Genomic DNA, 13,131 nt, shown 5'->3' with positions numbered 1-13,131 from the left:
TTGTAGTTCCCCAGCCCCGCGGGGCATCTCGGGAGTTGTAGTTCCCTGTGCCGCGGGGCATCTCGGGAGTTGTGGTTCCCTGCACGGCAGGACGTGACGGTGAGGGAAGAGCGACCGGCAGAGCGCGGGAGGCAGGGAGGTGAGGGGGAAACGGGGGAAACGGGGGAAAAGGAGCAAAAAAAGGGGGGAAAGGGTGAAAAATGGGGAGCTGAGTGGGAACGGGGACGGGAGAGGTTGCCCTGGGTGAGGGAAAACCCCGGGGAGATGGGCCGAGGAGGGGCTGCCCTGCGTGAGGGAGAGCACGGCCTTGGGGGGCAACAGAGCGGGAGAAGTGAGGAAAGCGGGGGGAAAGGAGGGGAACTGAGGGGAAAGGAGGGGGAATAGAGGGGAACGAGGGTGGGAGAATGGAGGGGAACCGAGGGGTAATGGAAGGGAACTCGGGTGGGGGAAAGGAGGGGAACTGGACGGGGGATGGAGGGGAGGGCCTGCCCCGGGTGAGGGAGATTTCGGGGAGGCCGAGGAGGGGCTGCCCCGGGTGAGGGAGAGCTCTGAGGGCGGGGTGGGGGGACAGGATCAGGCCGAGGCCCTGCAGGACCCCCCGGCAGCCCCGTCCGCAGGGGTGACACCTCCTCTAGCCCCGAGGGGGGGCTGCCCTGGACCCTCCCGCACATCGGCGGCCTCTCTCCATGCCCACAGGGACGCGGGGCAGCGGCATGCCCTGTGCCCGCGGGAGCCGCCCCGGCCGCCGGGCATGAACCTGCAGGGCGTGCTGCGCGCCGCGGGCAGGATGATGCCCCAGCCCTGGCGCTTCTTCTCCCGGGCCGCCGAGGATGGGGCGCTCCGCGGGATCCGGAAGGTGCTGTGCGTAGCGGAGAAGAACGACGCTGCCCGCGGGATCGCCGATCTGCTCTCCAACAGCAGGATGCGGCGGGTAGGGACACTGCACATGGCCCTGCGCCCCGGGGCACGGGCTCTGCTGGCCGCGGAGGGGCAGCGGCACAGCCCCGGGCTCGGCTGTGCTCTGTGTCCTCTGTGGCAGGACGTGCCTCACATCCATCCTGCCTCCCATCTCGCTGAGACTTCTGGAAGTTTCTAGACTGTGTGTTTGCTGCTTTTTCTACAGAAGCAAGATGTTTTTTCCCTTGATTGACACTGTCAGCACGCAGGTTCTCAATAACACCTTGTAGTCAAATAAAGGTTGTAGGAGGTGGAGATCAGCCTCTTTTCCAAAGGTAACAAGAGACAGGGCAAGAGGAAATACCCTCCAGTGTCTCTGGACACTTCTGATCATGGGAGAGTACAAGAATAGCCTTGTTCTGTGGACAAGCACTGCTTGGCCCAAGGTATTTGGAAGTTTCAGATCCCTTTTCCTGTGCTTTAGGTGCTGTTGGAACTCAGCTCCCTTTGCCCAGACTGCCTCCCCCAGGCACTGATCTCCATAGAGAGGGCTCCCTGTGTCATTCTTAGCTTTGCAGTGTGTGCCAAAGGCTTCAGGAACTGAAACCACCTGTTGGCATTTCCCAGTGAGAAAGCACAGCTTCTGCAGCATCAGCAGGTGTCAGGGGGTTACTGGAGTGCACAGAATAAAGCAAAGATGGGCTGTGGTTTAAGGAGGAATTCCAAGATCTCTCCTCTCTGCTTCTCTGTTTTGTGACCTTTGACAGTTTGTATCATCAGTTTCAAAACTAAGGAACTGGAGAGTGATTCTAGACCAAAATCACAGAATCATTAAAGTTGGAAAAGGCCTCCCAGCCCATCAAGTCCACCCTGTGCCCAATCCCCACCTTGTCATCCAGCCCAGAGCACTGAGTGCCACATCCACTTGTTCCTTGAACACTTCCAGGGATGGAGAGTCCACCACTTCCATGGGCAGTTCTAATGCTTGACAGCCCTTTCCATGAAGAAATTCCTCCTGATATCCAACCTGACCCTCCCCTGGCACAACCTGAGGCTGTTTCCTCTCATCCTGTCACTTGTTATGTGGGAGAAGAGCCTGACCCCCACTTCATACAACCTCCTTTATTTGACTGCAAGGTGTTACTGAGAACCTGAACACTGACAGTCCCAATCAAGGAAGAAATAGTCCTGCACCTGTAGAAAAAAGCAGTAAATACACAATCTAGAAAATTCCACAAGTGAGCTGGGACACTACTTGCCATTTGGAGCAGGACAGGTGTTTGTCAGGGGTGTCTATGATTTTATGATCACTGGCCAGCCCCATTAAACCAGTTCTTCATTATCCATGGGGAGATAACCCTGGATCACCTTCAGGGATGATTTAAAATACTCTTACCCTGGAAATCACCATTTCAGTGTCTCCATAAATGATACAAGCAATTTCTGTTCCCCTGCTGCAATTCCCATTAGCCCCAGGACCTGATTTTCCCTTGCCCTGTGCCTCCTGTGCTCCATCACAGTGTGGACAAAGAGAGGCAGGATGGATTTGTTTTCTGTTAAAAGCCAGAAACTCAGCAGCTCTCCTTTTCCTTCCAGAGAGAAGGGTTTTCCAAGTTCAACAAGATCTACGAATATGACTACCAGATGTTTGGCCAGGTAAGAGTTTCCTTTCAAGCTGCTGCTGGATTATGAAGTGCAAATACTAATTATTAAAAGCCCTTTGTCAGGAATTACGAAACACACCCCCATCAATGGGGATGTTCTGCCCAATGATGAGAAAGTCAGATGTTGTTTTCTTGGCTCAACCACCTGTTTTGTTGCTTTTAAGGTTTTCAACTTTCTGGTTTTGCATCAGTCAAAAACATGTTGCTGTTTAGAATTGGGAGCTTCCAATAAAAGTTGAGGATAAGGCCATGGATTTACCTCTTAGTAGAGAGAAGAGCTTGTTCTTATGTATTAGTTTGGATGTCCCACCCCTGGAAGTGTTCAAGGCCACGTTGAACTAGGGTTGGAGCAGCCTGGTCCAGTGCAAGGTGTCCCTGCCCATGGCAGGGGGTGGAACAGGAAGATCTTTTAAGGTCCCTTCCAACCCCAGCCATTCTGGCATTCTGTGATTAACAGGAGAGAGGTGTCACTGATCATGTAAATTGAGGCCTGGAGGAAAATTTGGGGGCTGTGGGTAGTTTTTAGTGAAGGAAGGGCACTAATTACCTTGCTCTGTCTCTTGCAGAATGTTACCATGGTGATGACCTCTGTGTCAGGACACTTACTGGCTCATGATTTTAGGATGCCCTTTCGCAAATGGTTCGTACCTCGTGCCCTTGGCAGGAAGGGTCTGTCCTCCCCTGCCCCTCACAGGAAGGGTCTGTCACCTGCTGCTCCTCACAGGAAGGGTCTGTCACCTCCTGCCCCTCACAGGAAGGGTCTGTCACCTCCTGCCCCTCACAGGAAGGGTCTGTCACCTGCTGCTCCTCACAGGAAGGGTCTGTCACCTCCTGCCCCTCACAGGAAGGGTCTGTCACCTCCTGCCCCTCACAGGAAGGGTCTGTCACCTCCTGCCCCTCACAGGAAGGGTCTGTCACCTCCTGCCCCTCACAGAAAGGGTCTGTCACCTCCTGCTCCTCACAGGAAGGGTCTGTCACCTCCTGCTCTCAGCCCTGAGCCGAGTGGGACACTGAAAGCTCAAGGACAAGGTGGCAGGGAGGGACTCTGACACAGAGCAGGGTGATGAGTTCCAAATATTATTTACTAAAATATCATTTCAAATTCCTGTTTTCAGAGTGCTAAAAAACCCCAAAGTCATAATACTGGTCAAAATACATCCAGGATTAGCAGAGCCAGGGAATTAAACTGATGCCAAAATTGGATAGTTTTTGTTCTTTGTTCAGTTGGGATCTATCCTGGGAAGTGAGGTGCTTTCTCTGCCTTACTTCCCTTTGCTCTGTGGGCATGAAATAAGAGAATTTGCTTGTTGCCTTCCAGATATGCTGTTTTCTTTGGCTGTTTTATTCATTCTGTTGCTTTTAAGTATTACTCAGCCTTCCATATAAACTCTGTGTTGTCCGAGATGAGACCTGTAATAAAATATATTATCAATTCCAGTATTTAGCCAGCACCAGTTATGTCTCACAACGTATCTTTTAGTTTTTGTGATGCATAGTGTTTATCCTGTGTTTTCCAGGCATAGCTGCAACCCTTTAGCTCTTTTTGATGCTGAAATTGAGAAGTATTGCCCTGAAAATTACCTGGATATTAAGGTATGTTGTGGTTAAGAGTTCAGGGGTGGTTCAACAAATACTGTCCCAGACAGAAGGATGATTGTATTTTATCCTTAACATTCAGATTTCTAGAGTTTAGCAGATTCCTCCTGCATTTTCTAGACTATTAATGCTGTTCATTTGGGACATTGTACCCAAGCAGGAGAGTTTCAAGTAGTGCAGTGAAGGAACAACTACTTTGCTAAAAATAGAAATGTTTTTTCCAGCAAGGTGGAATTGGTGATTGTGTCTCAGATTTACAAAAAAATGACATTTTTAGAAAACAGGTTGTGGTACAACCTGCTCCAAGCCAAGTTTTTTAACGGAATTAGATACAAATAAATGACTCAATTCTTTTGAAAGCTGCCTAATCTCATGAGACACACAATTACCAAATGTTATTGCAACAATCCATCTCCATGGATACACGCTGCATTTCGTGTGCAGTGAGTCATTCCAAAATTAAATGACAAAGCAAGTGGCCTGGAATGTCTCCCTGTGTTGTTTTCTCCTCTCAGAAAACCCTTGAACGAGAAATCCAGCAGTGCCAAGCCCTGGTGATCTGGACCGACTGCGACCGGGAAGGGGAGAACATCGGATTTGAGATCATCCACGTGTGCAAAGCTGGTGTGTAGAGTGTCTTCATCAGTCTGAGTTCCATTAAAGGTTTAACAGCTCCTCAGGGATCTTTCAGCAGAGGCATATTCTCAGTCTTGTTGTGTCAAAATTAAATGCTGACTGTAGTTCTGATAAATACGTGGCTCTGATAAACCAGAAATACAGCACATTCTTTTGCAAACAGCTGTTTATTAGTTGCTGCTCTCCATTGGTGTTTCAGTCACACTGATTTCATTTTTGTATCTGGCAGTAAAGCCAAACCTCCAGGTCTTCCGGGCCCGTTTCTCGGAGATCACCCCTCATGCTGTGAGATCAGCCTGTGAGAACCTCACCCAGCCAGACCAAAGGACTAGCGATGCTGTGGACGTCAGGCAGGAGCTGGACCTCAGGATAGGTGCGCAAACATCTGTCCCTGTCTCCTCAACACAAGGCAGAAATGCCCTCTGTGTTGTCATAAACCTGGTTTTTAGATCAGATACAACTAAATGAAATCTCATCTTTTACTGAAAATGTGCTCTTTGAATGAGAGAATCCTTTGGGTTGGAAAAGGCCTCCAAGATCATTGTGTTCAATCTATGACCAGTCACCACCTTGTCCCCCAGACCACAGCATGAAGTACCACGTCCAGTTGTTTCTTGAACACCTCCAGGGATGGTGGTGACTCCAGTTCCAATTTTCAAGAACTCTTCCCCTGAAGTTCCTCCGAAAAGGAGGAAATTGCTCCTTGAAGCAAGTACTTGGTTTATAATCCACACAGCACTGAGAAGCCTCTGCAACTGAGTATTAAACAGAGTAAAATTAATACTCAGAATATTAAAAAGAATGATCTGAAGCCCTGTGGTTATCATTCAACATTGTTGTATTCAGCTCTGGTGCACATTTTGTTTTCCCAGGCGCTGCCTTCACCAGATTCCAGACCTTGAGGCTGCGGAAGATCTTCCCTGATATTTTAGCGGATCAGCTGATCAGCTACGGTAGCTGCCAGTTCCCAACGCTGGGATTTGTAGTTGAACGTTTTAAAGCCATCCAGGCCTTTATTCCTGAAGCCTTCTACAAAATTAAAGGTATATTTGGGGAAAACCAGTCCTGGGCTCCATCTCAGAGAGTTTGATGTGCATAGGAGGGAAAAACATGGGAGCAACAAACACAGTGTTTACAGAGGTGGTTTCCTCTTCCTCTGCCATGACCACTGCCTGGAACTGGATGGCTTCCAGGTCCTTTTGTGATGTTTCCATTTTGTCACTACTGTGTCAGCCAGCTCTGTTGTTCACCACAGTGACCCATGACCATGAAGATGGCAGCGTGGTCTTCAACTGGAAGAGGAACCGGCTCTTCAACCACACGGCGTGCCTGGTCCTTTACCAAATGTGTATGGAGGTAGGAAGGCTTGTAAATAGTTCTATAATCCAGATTCAGCCAAACATGCCCTGTATCTGTCTTGTTCAAGACTTCTAAAGAAGAGTTTGTGCAAACTTTTAAAGGAGATTTGGGGTTTTCTTACTCTGTTTAGGATCCAGTAGCAACTGTTGTTGAGGTTGCGAGCAAGCCGAAGAGCAAATGGAGGCCCCTGCCCCTGGACACTGTGGTATGTCTGAACTCTGGAAAAGACTTCTCTGAAAGGAGATTGGAACAGATGTTTTACTCACCACCCTGAATTATGCACTAATACTTCTGGGGTTTTTTGTGGTCCTTCCCACTACAGGAACTGGAGAAGTTGGCATCACGCAAACTGAAAATAAATGCAAAGGAAACCATGACAATAGCAGAAAAACTCTATACCAAAGGGTAAGAAAGCAAGACTTGGCTTGGGAAATTTCATTCTTTTAAAAGTAAATATCCTGTTGTCCAAACTGGGAAGCATCTTGGAGCATCTCTTTAAGTGCTCTCCTGTGTTTCTTCCTAAGGTTCATTAGCTACCCCCGAACTGAGACCAACATTTTCCCCAAGGAGCTGAACCTCTCTGCCTTGGTGCAGCAGCAAACCGAGGACCCAAACTGGGGAGCATTTGCACAGAGGATCTTGGATCAGGGTGGGCCAACCCCTCGGAGTGGAACCAAATCCGATCAGGCTCATCCTCCCATTCACCCCACAAAATATGTGGCTAACCTGCAGGTGGGTGAAAGCAGAGGTAACTGGTTTGTGTTGCTTGATAAATACAGATAAAAGTCTTAAAAACATGGTCATTAGCACAGGACCCTCAGCCAAGAACCCACTAATTTCTGGGAGTCTCATTCACACGTGAGGACACTGACCCTTTGTGCTGTTTGGGATCAGGGCAACGAGCAGAGACTCTACGAGTTCATCGTGCGCCACTTTCTGGCGTGTTGCTCTCAAGATGCCAAGGGACAGGAGACAACTGTGGAGATCGACATTGCCAACGAGCGATTCATTGCTCAAGGACTGATGATCCTGGCCCGAAATTACCTGGAAGTCTATCCTTACGAGAAGTGGAGTGATAAGGTAATCCCCTTGAATAATGTAGGTGGGAGAGGCTAAAGTAGCACTTCACTGCCAACTTCAGACCCCTCTGTGAAATGACCATTTCTGGTTGTTTCACTCAGAGGCTTCTGTGCTGGAAACCAGTGCAGCTTTATTTTGCCAGCTTTGGGTAGAGTCTCGCCCTTCTGACACTACAGCAGAAACCATTCAGGGTTGTAGGGGTGACTTTACCCTCCAAGAGAACCTGCCATTGCTGTTGTGTGGTCTTTCTGTGAGCTCATTGCTGGCTGATCCCAAGACCCCTGAGGCTGGATTCGCTCCAGAACAGGCTGCTGCTCTGTGACTGCAGTGGCTCTTGGTGTGGCATTTTGTCCTCAGTGAAAGGACCAGGAAGCAGCTTCAAAGAGATTCTCCTTTCCTTCAGGTTCTCCCACTGTATCAGAAAGGGTCTCGCTTTCAGCCCACCACGGTGGAGATGGTGGATGGGGAAACCAGCCCTCCGTTGCTCCTCACAGAAGCGGATCTCATTGCCCTCATGGAGAAACATGGCATTGGTCAGTATTGGCAGCATGGCCTCTCACTCTTGGCAGAGGGAATTCACTAGAAGGAACTCTCTAAATGTCACTTCAGATTAAAACATTACTTAAAAAAGCAGAACAGAGGGAAATAGAGACCGGTGGGCAAAGCATAGACATCTGAGGGAGCCTATGGACGATGGGTGATAAATCTGTGTCCAGGGTGTGCCACCAGCACCTTGCTGACCCCAGTGCCAGTGGGGCACAAGGGCAGTGCTCACCTTAAGTCATGTCCTTGTCCCTTTATACCCTGCCCCAGGCACAGGGGAAATGAGTTCTTGGCACCTTCTCCCACTGACCCCTGTCTGCTTCCAGGGACCGATGCCACCCACGCTGAGCACATCGAGACGATCAAGACACGGATGTACGTGGGCCTTACAGCAGATCAGCGGTTCCTGCCTGGCCACCTGGGCATGGGGCTGGTGGAAGGTGAGGGCAGTGCCCATCAGGAAGGTGGCAGGTTCCTTATTTTCTCCTTCCTTTCACTTACCATTCTGTTTATTCCTCAGGTTATGATTCCATGGGCTATGAGATGTCCAAGCCTGACCTTCGAGCTGAGCTGGAGGCTGATCTAAAACTGATCTGTGAGGGGAAGAAAGACAAATCTGCAGTGTTGCAGCAGCAGGTCCAAAAATACAAGCAAGTCTTCATTGAAGCTGTGGCCAGAGCCAACAAGTGAGTCCTGGCTTTGCCCTCTTCCTTTTGCTTTGCTGTTCTGGGAGGTGCTGTCTGCTCATCTGGAGCTCAGCCTGGAGTGGGGGATCCTGTCACACTGTTTCCCTGGAGTGGGGGATCCTGTCACACTGTTTCCCTAGAGTGGGGGGATCCTGTCACACTGTTTCACTGGAGTGGGGGATCCTGTCACACAGTTTCCCTGGAGCTCTGCCCGGTGTGTGCAGGCATTTGCATGGGAAGGGATGACTCTCAGCCTGGCACACTGTCATGAATTTGTGCCAGCTAAGGGTTTAAACCAAGATGAGCAGTTAAGATTAAATTTGGGGATGGCAACATGCACTGACCTCTTTGCTGTCATACCCACACCTTTCCTGTTCCAGAAATGTGGTGCTGAATCAACGTGCTCATGGAGAAGCTTAGAGGGGCTATGGGGGGGGACAGCAGGTGCTGAGTCACTGCAGCCCCTGATTGCTCCTTGCAGAGACACACACGATGCTCTGCTTGTTTCTTTACAGGCTGGACGAGGCCCTGGCTCAGTATTTTGGAGAAGCTGCAGAAATTCCAGAGCAGGAAGAGGTGTACCCAGCAATGCCCGTTTCTGTTCGGAAGTGTCCACAGTGCAACAATGACATGGTCCTGAAGACCAGGAAGAATGGCGGGTTGGTGATCTTCTGATCCTTCCTCTTGTAGCAGGTGGCCTTCTGTGTTGGTTTGTGTTTTCCCAGGCACTTGTTTATCTCCTTTGGTAAAATCTTGGAAGCCTTGGGCTGTAGCTTACTGACTCCACCAGCTCCATAAGCTGTGTGGACTCAGCTGAACCTCTTCTCAAGTAGGTATTTGCCCTTAAAAATTGTAGTTTTGACAATTTCTGGTGGCTGAGAAGACAGAAGAACAGATCACCAACTGTCTTGACTTCACCTCATCTGGTGCCTTTGTCCCATGGCAGGTTCTACCTCAGCTGCATGGGCTATCCAACCTGTAGAACTGCAGTCTGGTTCCCTGACTTTGTGCTGGATGTGACCAGGGATGAGAGCATTTGTGATGTGTGTCAACCCCATCCAGTTCACAGGTAGGTCATACCAGTTATCCCTTGGGGAAGCACGGCCTCCCAGGAATTACCTGTTGGACACTGGGGCAGAGACTTTCATGGGCTAGGCTGGGAACCATTTTCCATTCTGCTGAAGCATGGCAGGTAATCCTCATGGCCTGGGGTTGGAAAGAAGAGGGGCTAGGGAAACTGACCTGTGTGTAGCAGAATTAAAAAAACATTAAAAATTCAAGTCTAAATTGAGGTTTGTTGTTGAGAAATTAGATGAACAGGGAGACATTGAGTCCTGCTTTCCTTGCAGACTGAAGTTTAAGTTCAAGAGAGGCAGCGTTCCGCCCGTGATGCCTCTGGAGTTTGTTGGCTGCATCGGAGGCTGTGATGAGATGCTGAAAGAGCTCTTGGACATCAAGTACTCACACAGACCCTCCCAACCCGCATCATCAGCCACCCAACCAGCGCGTCACCTGCAGCAAAACCAGTCCCTGAACAGAGCCAGCAGTGAGAACAGGCAGGGGAGGGGGACCACAAACCCGGCTCGGGGACACCTGCTGTCCATGATCTCCAGCAGAACATCCAGGGACGCTCCTCCCGCGGCTGCGCAGGCCGGGAGCGATGCCGTGGTGTGTAACTGTGGGAGTGAGGCGCTGCTGCTGACCGTGCGCAAGGAGGGGCCCAACCGCGGCCGCCAGTTCTACAAGTGCAGCTCCAGCTCCTGCAACTTCTTCCTCTGGGCCAATGAGCAGGCAGAGGACAGACCCACCATGGCTCCACGGGGCTCTGTGCCCCCCCAGCCTGCTGTGGGAAGGGGCCCAGGAGGAGGGAGAGGCCCAGAGCCGTTGGGAAGTGGTGGCTCCGATGCCGGAGGCGGCACAATGTGCAGGTGTGACCAGCCAGCTGTGACACGCACCGTGCTGAAGGACGGGCCCAACAAGGGGCGGCAGTTCCACACCTGCCCCAAGCCCCGGGAGCAGCAGTGTGGCTTCTTCCAGTGGGCAGATGAGAACGTGCCACCAGGTAAGGCTGGGCCAGGGTGGAGACACAAAGGCTGGAGGCTGTTCTTAAGCTAAACAAAATAAGGAGCTACTGGAGAGGGTCCAGTGGAGGCCATGAAAATGATGAAGGGTCTGGAGCATCTCTCTGTTAAGGAGAGACTGTGAGAGATGGGTCTGGTTAGTCTGGAGAAGAGAAGACTGAGAGAGGGTCTCATTAATGCATATAAATATCTCAAAGGCAGGCACCGACTTGATAGAGTTGAAGCAGTGGCACTATTTCTGGGGATCTTCAGCCCCACCCTGCCACGCCAGGGAAACTGTGCTGCTCTCTCTGGCCTAGTTTAGGGATGCAGGGAAAGGACAAGTCATTCTGCAGCTTTGATCAGAGATCAAACTGACTGTGAGAAGGTGCTGTAAACAAAAATCACAAAATAAGGATGCAAAAGAGAGAGCACAAAGGGGCAGTAACCAAGTAAAGAGGGGGAGATGTGCTTTGTGAGGGATCTTCATCCTCCTCCTTAGAAATTTGGGCTAAAGGGGTAGAATCAAGTTTTCAAAACTACTTAAACCCCAAGTTTTCCTCTGGCATGTTTGTTTCTACTTCAGCTGTAAACCAGAGCATGCAAGCAGGCAGAGCAGCTTCCCCTGTTCCATTCCCACAGGTCTCTAATGCTGCAAGGCAAATTGGTTACATCTAACTCTTCAAACAAATCCAAAGCAAGTGCAGGTTCAGGAATAATCTGAGAATCCTTGATCTGCTGTTTTGAACTTACCTTCTGTTTCTCACTTACTTAAATTTGTTTTTCTCTAGGCCCTTCTGGAGATGCCTCTTTGAACAACTTTGGCAACAGTGGGCACTCAGGAGGGTTGGGAAGCAAAGCCAAGAGACCAGGCAGTTTCTCCTCAGGATCCACTGCCAAGAAACCACGGACCTGCAGCATTTGCCACCAGCCTGGGCACACAAGGAAAACATGCCCTCAGAACCACTGAGCTGGGGTGGACCTGAAAGGACCAGCATTGTGAGATCCTACAGGAGCAACTGCTGCCACAAGGAACTGGAGTCTGGAAGCAAGTCCCTTGAGTGTTTTTTGGGAGGGCTGGTTGCAGGCTGCTCCTGCCAAGAGATGCCATCCATTACAGCAAGAGTTCCACCAGCTTGGAAAAGTGGTTCTACTGCCAGTGTCATCTTTTGGTTTCAGCTGCTCTTCTGCTGAGCAGATTGGAATAGTCTAAACATTTCAAGGAAGCACTTGGATGCAGAATGTGCAGAGAAAGCTGTGCTGAATCATCCCCCTGCACCATCCTGGTGGTTGTACTCAGCCTTTCCACAAGGAAGAGCTGGATTGGGGCCACTAGGACAGACACCAGAGCTGCTGAGCTCTGCTTAGTCCCCAGCTTTCCACAGTGTGGAATTTAAGTTCCCTTCTAAGCTGATGCAACATTCCCTTTTTGTCCCCCTTACCTGGGTTGTCGCTGGCAGTGAAGGAGGGCCAGGTGCTTGTCTTGGGGAAACTCGGCTGCAGTGCTCAGGAAAAGCCTTCATTTTAGATGGTCATTGGATTTGAAAGAGAGTTCTTCCTCAAACTTTGAGACATGCCTTTGTGATGCTGCTAGCTGATGAAAGTTATTTTTGTGAAACTAACTTCTTTCTAATTAAAATATTATTTAATTTTTAAATTTGATACAGTGACACCTTAACTCTGCCTTGTCATTTCTTCCTGCTTCAAACAGTCCAGCTTTTACTGTAAAAGCATCCACCCACATCTTGCTCTTTCCACTCACTGGAACAATACAGGAGCTTTCTTGGCAGACATTCCCCGCAGTAATTTAGAAGAGAACTGCAGAGGGGTGGGAAAAGTGGTTTTATCTCACCAGCTGCATCTGGTGCTCTGCTGCTGCCCCAGGACAGGCAGAGCTGGCTGAGCTGAAGGGAGGCTCTGTTTTCCTGCTTGGAGTTCAGACTGAACTCCCTGGGAAGCCAGGATGTCTCTTCTCTTACTGTTGGGGCTTCCTCTGTACATCAAAGGAAGATCTGCAGGATTCCTGTGTGCTCTGCTGCTCAGGATCCTGCTCAGGATCTGGGCACAGAGCAGTTCCCAGGGTCAATCCTTAGGGAACTGGCTGCACAGGGCAGGCAGGAGGCTGGAGCACCTGGAGGGCAGCTGGAAGCAGAGACCACACCAGTACAGGTTCACTTTAAGGTCTGCAGAGCTCTAACCTGCAGCAGCCCATTGCTTTCAGGCCCAAATCCATGGAGGAAGTCAGGAGAACTGGGGTTGCATTTCCCTGTACCCCTCACTCCCACCATTAACAGCTGTGGCCTAAAAATACAGACCTGTGAGCTAAAATAACAGGATTACAAGGCTTTGGAATGTGATCACTGAGTGAAAGCACAGCAGCAGCCTGGGCAGCCCCCTTGGAATGGCAACAGCAGTGGGAAGCACTTGTGCAGGACACAGGGAGAAGGTTGAACCTCGCTGGTGGCATCAGCCAGGACCAGCTTTACTGGTCTAACCCTGGTCAATGCTCAGCTGACTCTGGGTAAATGGTCCAGGCTCAGTGTCCAAACTGCAGCCAGGCACTCTGGGCATCCAGGGGTCTGGAAGAGGAGGAGGAAAACCTTGCAGGAT

The 13,131-nt window shown here is 50.3% G+C and overlaps 1 protein-coding gene across 2 annotated transcripts; it reads left to right on the top strand.

Annotated features, from left to right (window-relative positions):
* Positions 1–77: 77 nt before the first annotated feature.
* On the top strand, positions 78–12,191 carry TOP3A (DNA topoisomerase III alpha). 2 transcript variants are annotated; one of them, XM_071571355.1, is made up of 20 exons: positions 78–139; positions 697–931; positions 2,494–2,553; positions 3,128–3,201; positions 4,079–4,154; positions 4,673–4,781; positions 5,023–5,166; positions 5,666–5,836; positions 6,049–6,149; positions 6,283–6,357; positions 6,475–6,557; positions 6,677–6,884; positions 7,047–7,232; positions 7,636–7,765; positions 8,102–8,215; positions 8,296–8,461; positions 8,977–9,120; positions 9,408–9,530; positions 9,811–10,523; positions 11,313–12,191. In XM_071571355.1, the coding sequence occupies exons 2-20, from the start codon at positions 752–754 to the stop codon at positions 11,489–11,491; spliced, it is 3,036 nt and encodes a 1,011-aa protein (XP_071427456.1). In that variant the 5' UTR covers positions 78–139; positions 697–751; the 3' UTR covers positions 11,492–12,191. The 2 variants fall into 2 exon arrangements, 1 of the variants encoding a protein (XP_071427456.1); XR_011699207.1 differs by lacking the exons at positions 6,049–6,149; positions 6,283–6,357; positions 6,475–6,557; ... (7 more) ...; positions 9,811–10,523; positions 11,313–12,191 and having other exon boundaries at positions 5,028–5,166; positions 5,666–5,754.
* The last annotated feature ends 940 nt before the right edge of the window (positions 12,192–13,131 follow it).

The sequence above is a fragment of the Pithys albifrons genome, chromosome 16 (assembly GCF_047495875.1).
Source record: "Pithys albifrons albifrons isolate INPA30051 chromosome 16, PitAlb_v1, whole genome shotgun sequence".
In the NCBI taxonomy this organism is placed as follows: Eukaryota; Metazoa; Chordata; class Aves; order Passeriformes; family Thamnophilidae; genus Pithys; species Pithys albifrons.
The sequence above is the reverse complement of the archived record's forward strand: the minus strand, read 5'-3'. Positions and strand labels throughout refer to the sequence as shown.